Genomic DNA, 7058 nt, shown 5'->3' with positions numbered 1-7058 from the left:
CTTTCGAAATAATAAATTTTATTAAGCAAGAAAATTTCCAACTTTAAAATCACGGGTACATACATAATTAGTAATGCACAAAAATAAAAGGTGATAATAATATGCAAATCTGTAAGCATCAACTAGAATATCCCAAAATCCGGTGTTACAAGTGCATGAGCATTTACTAAAGAGTACAATAATAATACATCATCTGTCTGGAATGTAAATACGATAGGATAAAGTAAATAGTACGATGGATACTCTATGGGTTGCGATACGTATCCTGGAATGCAGCACACTATAAAGTCTCCCCAGCAGCTGCGCCTACATGCCAAGATGTCTACCAAATGAACCTGTTAGATCCTGCACATTTAGTGTAAAAGTGCAGCATGAGTACCTAAATCAACGCGTACTTTAGTATCTATCTAGCCTAACCTCGGAGAAGTAGTGACGAGGGGTCGACATTGACACTTACTAGCGGTCCAATAAATCACTATGATAATTCATCAATAGATATGAAGCACAACAGTAGTAGTGAGGTACAACCTGTAACTAACATGATCTATCAAAATTCTTTTTAACAATATAAATTTCTCAATCTCGTATCCTATCTCAACAGCTCAGAAAATATCAAGTGCCATTATCAGACGGATAAGGAATACGATATAAAATGCCACGCATCAGTGGAAGGATAATCTTGTGAATATTCAGATTGCTAGAGATATAACGCACGATTATGCCGAGGTCATACGACACGAACCAGAGATGCATCTCAATATACTGACGAGGCGTTCGGCCCGCTCCACAAGAAAGGAAGGAACTTATCGAATTACGAGACACGTCCTTACAATACGGTACATGAGCATAAGGTGGATATACCATTTACCATTTATCAGATATTTTGCCAACAATTCAAGGTGATAAGGCTCCGCCTAATATGTATTCCTTAATAAATTTTAATTATAAATTCACTTAATTAAACTAGCAAAAATAAGTTCAAATAATCCAAATATTACATTAGAAAGTCTTAAGTCTACCCGGACATAAACATGCTTTAGCTGCGTACGGACTCTCGTCACCTCGTGCATACGTAGCACCCACAACTAGTAGCACATAACAATTACATCACATAGGGGTAGTTTTTCCCTCACAAGGTTAGACAGGAAACTTACCTCGCTCCGAAGTTCTATAACCTGCTCCAATGCCTCTCTAACTCTTCAATTCAAAGCCAAACGATCCGAAACTAGTCAAACAATGTGCAATTCAATCAAAATATACTCCAAATGCGTATAATTTAACAATTTATAATAATTCCCAACTCCGCTTGAAAAGTCAACAAAGTCAACCCTCCCACGTGCTCGGATTTTGAAAATTCTTGAAGATAATCATTACCCATAATATCACTAACTTAAATATATAATTTATTCCTAATTCCATGTCCTATTTCGTGGTAAAAATTCAAAAATACCAAATTCTAGGTTTTCTTCAAAATTCCACAATTTCTCCAAACTTTCATGTTTAAATCCTTGTAGAATCCATATAATTAACTAACATTATGTGGGAATTATTTACCTTGCCGTAGATGACGAAAATCTCCCCTTGAACCAAATCCCGTATAAGAATCAACTCTGCCGAAGCCCGCTTTTCTTCGCGTTCGTGACCACCTGATCGCATTTACGATGCCCAGCTGCTCCTGCCCTTCGCGTTCGCGCTTCACCCCTCGTGTTCGCGAAGGCCTTCTGCCTCGCAGCAACCCAACCTTCTTCACGTTCGCGACCTTCGTGTTGCGTTCGCGACCTCCATGTCACGTTCGCGTAGTTGCCTCAGCTCTTCTCCGTATTCAAATCCCAGCAGCCTAAAAATCCTTCTTCGCGAATGTGTTAGACCCTTCGCGTTCGTGAAGAACTAAACTAGGCACCAACACCAGCAGTTGCAAATCAAGGAAAAATGGTCCGAAACCACTCCGAATCACACACGAGACCCCCAGGACCCCATCCAATCACACCAATCAGTCCCAAAGCATAACACGAACCTGCTCGGCGCCTCAAATCAAACCAAACATCATCAAAATTACGAATCGATGATCGAAACCTTCCTCTCAACTTTAAAACATTCAAATTTCGACGAACGCATTCGATTCATACTTAAACATTCCAGAATGACGCCAAACTTTACGCACAAGTCATAAATCAGAATACGAACCTATTCCAAGGCTCGAAATCCCAAAATGGATATCGATAACATCAAAATCCACTTCTAATCAAACTTATGAAATTCTAAAACATTCAAGGTACCAAATTTCCAAAATAAGTGCCGAAATGCTCTTGGACTACCCGATACTCAACCCGAACATACACCCAAGTCCGAAATCATCATACAGACCTATTGGAACCTTCAAATCCCGATTCCGAGGTCGTTTACTCAAAAGTCAAACCTTAGTCAACTCTTCCAACTTAAAGCTTCCGAATTGAGAATTTTCCGTCCGCAACAACTCCGAACTTCCCGAAATTCAATTCCGACTATATGTACAAGTCACAAAATATGAATTGAAGCTACTCACATCCTCAAACCGCCGAACGATGCACTGGAGATCAAAATGACCGGTCTGGTCATTACATTCTCCCCTTCCTAAACATATGTTCGTCCTCGAACGTGCCAAGAACCGTCCTCGTGTTGTCCAAAATCACTATTTAACTCGAGCCAGATTGAAGATCCGGTGATAAGGCTCGACCTAATATATATTCCTAAATAAATTTCAATTATAAATTCACTTAATTAAGCTAGCAAAAATGATTTCAAATAATTCAAATATTACATGATAAAATCTTAAGTCTACCCGGACATAAAGATATTGTAGCTACGTACGGACTCTCGTCACCTCGTGCGTACGTAGCACCCACAACTAGTAGCACATAACAATTACATCACCTAAGGGTAGCTTTCCCCTCACAAGGTTAGACAGGAGACTTACCTCTCTCCAAAATTTTATAACCGGCTCCAATGCCTCTCTAACTCTTCAATTCAAAGCCAAACGATCCGAAACTAGTCAAATAATGTGCAATTCAATCAAAATATACTCCAAATGCGTATAATTTAACAATTTATAATAATTCTCAACTCCGCTCAAAAAGTCAACAAAGTCAACTCTCGAACCCACGTGCCTGAATTTCGAAAATTCTTGAAGATAATCATTACCCATAATATCACGAACTCAAATATATAATTTATTCCTAATTCCATGTCCTATTTTGTGGTAAAAATCTAAAAATACCAAATTCTAGGTTTTCTTCAAAATCCCACAATTTCTACAAAATTTCATGTTTAAATCCTTGTAGAATCCATGTAATTAACTAACATTATGTGGGAATTACTTACCTTGCCGTAGATGATAAAAATCTCCCCTTGAAGAGCTCCATAAATCTCCCACCCAAGTGAAAATGAGATGGAAATGAACCAAATCCCGTATAAAAATCAAGTCTGCCCAGGCCCGCTCTTCTTCGCGTTCGCGGCCACCTGATCGCGTTTGCGAGGCCCTACTGCCCCTTCCCTTAGCATTCGCTCTTCGCCCCTCACGTTCGCGAAGGCCTTTTGCCTCGCAGCCACCCAGCCTTCTTCGCGTTCGCGACCTCCATGTCGCGTTGGCGTAGGTTGCCTTAGCTCTTCTCCGCGTTCGCGACCTCTGTGTCGCGTTCGCGATGAGCAAATCCCAGCAGCCCAAAAATCCTTCTTCGTAAATGCGTGAGACCCTTCGCGTTCGCGAAAAACAAAACCAGACACCAGCACCAGTAGTTGCAGAACAAGGAAAAATGGTCCGATACCACTCCGAATCACACCCGAGGCCCCCTCGGGACCCCATCCAATCACACCAACCAGTTCTAAAACATAACACGAACCTGCTCGAGGCCTCAAATTACACCAAACAATATCAAAACTATGAATCAAGGATCGAAACCTTCCTCTCAACTTCCAAACATTCAAACTTCGACGAACGCGTCCGATTCATACTTAAACATTCCGGAATGACGCCAAACTTTACGAACAAGTCATAAATCACAATACTAACCTATTCCAAGGCTCAAAATCCCAAACCGACATCGATAACATAAAAGTCCACGTCAAACCAAACTTATAAAATTCTAAAACTTTCTAAATGTCGACTTTCCAAAATAAGCGTTGAAATGCTCCCGGACTACCCGATACTCAACCGGAACATACGCCCAAGTCCGAAATCATCATACAGACCTATTGGAACCTTCAAATCCCGATTCCGAGGTCGTTTACTCAAAAAGTCAAACCTTAGTCAAGTCTTCCAACTTAAAGCTTCTGAATTGAGAATTTTTTGTCCGAAACAACTCCGAACTTTCCGAAATCCAATTCCGACCACACGTACAAGTCACAAAACATGAAGTGAAGCTACTCACAGCCTCAAACCGCCAAACGACGCACTGGAGCTCAAAATAACCGGTCGGGTCGTTACATTAAAATTCATTGAAAGTGAAAGAAAATCTTTGCAGTGCCCGTGCGTATAACTTAAATCCTTTAAATATGTCTCTCTCTCCCTCGAACGGTTCGAAATTTAGAATTTTACTTAAATACATCGACAATATAAAAAAATTCACTATTGGTCAGTCACCTTTACCTTATACAATGAAACCTTACTCTTCAAAATTACAGATCCCACTTTTTATATAGAATTACATATAAATATTTTTTGAGTGACCTAATGAGTAAAAATGCCCTGAAAAAATAATGAGATAGTTCAAGATTTATGGGACAAAGCTCCAACAACAACTTTATTTGATTAGTCTCGTCAAATTAATTTATCAGCTTTTCTCCTTCTCCTTTTTTTTTTTTCAAACACAACTTTGAATGTTTGGTACAGGTATAAAATTACTGGAGCAATATTTTCAGGGAAAAACTAAGCCCAATGCAGAATAAGCATGGAGTGAAATCACTGTAAACTTCTTTGTTCGTTATTCACTTTAGGATGATAAAAACACCAACCCACGACAATAGCCTAAATTAATATGCATATTGTCTAGACATCTGGTCTTACAAATTGCATAGTATAATAAATAAACATTTCAGATATTACTCAAATATAGTAGTATATTAGAACAAAAAATTAATTTAAAGTCTCGATATGATTAACCTCTTGACCTAAAATTGTAATATTTCTTGATTAACTCAGTTAATCAGGGAAAAATTGTATGCATGGAAAGTCCAAGGCCTGTGATATTTTTAACATCAGCTTGGCCTCCATTAGATGAAGAAGCTCCAAGAAAAAATGCAGGAGTATTTGATGACTCAATAAATATTTTCTGCATTTGCTTTGTAACACTTTTTTTGAGTTCCTCCATTCCTAATTTCAACTGTTCCAATTCAGCATGTCCAAGTTCATTTACTGGCCTTTCCCACCAATTCTTCCCTATTTTTGCCTTGTTAATTTTCACAATTTCAACTTCACGTTTTTTCTCAAACTCTAATTGATTGAGAATCTCCATGAGCTGCTTATTCAATTCGCGAACATTTGCATTTCTGTGAGCCTCAACAAGTTGACAAGTTGTAGAAGAAGAATTTGCAGTAGTGCTACTAGGAATATTACGAGTAAGGAAACGATCGATAATTGACTCAACATTAGGATGCCCAAAAGAGAAAACTTTATGGCCAGGGGAGAAAACAATAATGGCTATTTCAACACCACAAAGTGTACAAAGTTCACTAACTTTTTTGAAAAGTCCAGAACGACGTTTTGAAAAGGTTACAACAAGGTTGCTTTCTTTTGACATTTTGGTCATTTCAATCTTTTGTCTACCTTTGCTCATCTTTCTTGCCATAGCTAAAGTAAGATTTAATCTCTTCTTCCTTGTGTAGAAGAGAAACTTATATAGTTTTTGTTGGTTTGGTCCAATTCAGGAAAAAATGTTGAAGAACTTATTTTCATGGATCTTGTGAGATATGTGATTTTTATTTCCATTTGATTCCATGATTTGAGTTCACAAATTGGGGAAAAAAATTATTTCTTTTCAACGTTGTGCTTAGCCATTCATGTACATGTGCGAAAGTTCAATGAAACTCTACGAACTTAGTTGATGAGATTTCTCGAAAATTTAATTTTTCCAACTGGATTGTAACTGAAACTCGAGAATCTTTAGATTTGTTGATTTTTGTAAACAAAATGCATCGTTAAGATTATAATTAAAGCATAAAGTAAATACCTTACTATGCATCAAGCCTTTATTCTCTGAATTTCGACAAGCAATTGTTCCACACTTTGTACATGTGTGTATTTTAAAAAAGAAACAAAAGAAGGAAAAAAGGATTGCATTAACTATATAACTTGCTAATATATAAAGTGAATAAGGTTTCGAGTACTAACTATAATAGGAGAACACTGCTCCTCTCAATTTTATTTGTAAATCTTTTTAGTTCATCTTACGAGGTCGAGAACTTGGTTTATTTCTTCTTGTAATTTGCTTTGCCTGTTGTACGGTAGGATTTGGTTTTTCAATCCTTTTAGTTCCTCTAGATCTTACAATAACTTTCTTCCATTCTTCTAACTTTGTTTTGCTTTTGTAAAGTAGGATTTGATATTGCTTGTGTGTCTTTTTATACTGTACACGTATTCTGTTTCTTTCCCTCTCCAACTCGAACATTAAATAATTATACGAGAAAACTTATTTTTTGGCTTTCATTACTGAAAGTACAAGAGGGGGAGGGGTGAATTGTGGACTATTAATTTCTTAGTTGACTAAGTTTTCACTTAATCAACTAGCTTTCGTGCAGTCGACAGATAAGATAGAGATGAATGTAATGAATTTGATGGCAACACAAGACACAACAGTTTTTATACTGATTTAGTATCGGTATGGTACTTACGTCCAGTTTTCCTTGGGTCACAAGGGTTCTTTTTAGATCTTTGACAAAGAATTACAACAGTGATGGTTTTGGCTCGTTCACCACCAATGATGTTTAGCAATAATGATTTCTGGATGTTGACACAACTCTCTTTTGTGTAATAACCCCTTCTATCTTTTATAACACTTGTAGACTCATGAATACGGTGTTTGTACTTA

The 7058-nt window shown here is 37.5% G+C and overlaps 1 protein-coding gene across 1 annotated transcript; it reads right to left on the bottom strand.

Annotated features, from left to right (window-relative positions):
- Nucleotides 1–5177: 5177 nt before the first annotated feature.
- On the bottom strand, nt 5178–5819 carry LOC107809586 (agamous-like MADS-box protein AGL62). Its single transcript, XM_016634245.1, has one exon. The coding sequence runs from the start codon at nt 5817–5819 to the stop codon at nt 5178–5180; it is 642 nt and encodes a 213-aa protein (XP_016489731.1).
- Nucleotides 5820–7058: the final 1239 nt, after the last annotated feature.

Source organism: Nicotiana tabacum, unplaced genomic scaffold (assembly GCF_000715075.1).
Source record: "Nicotiana tabacum cultivar K326 unplaced genomic scaffold, ASM71507v2 Un00001, whole genome shotgun sequence".
NCBI classification, from domain to species: Eukaryota; Viridiplantae; Streptophyta; class Magnoliopsida; order Solanales; family Solanaceae; genus Nicotiana; species Nicotiana tabacum.
The sequence above is the reverse complement of the archived record's forward strand: the minus strand, read 5'-3'. Positions and strand labels throughout refer to the sequence as shown.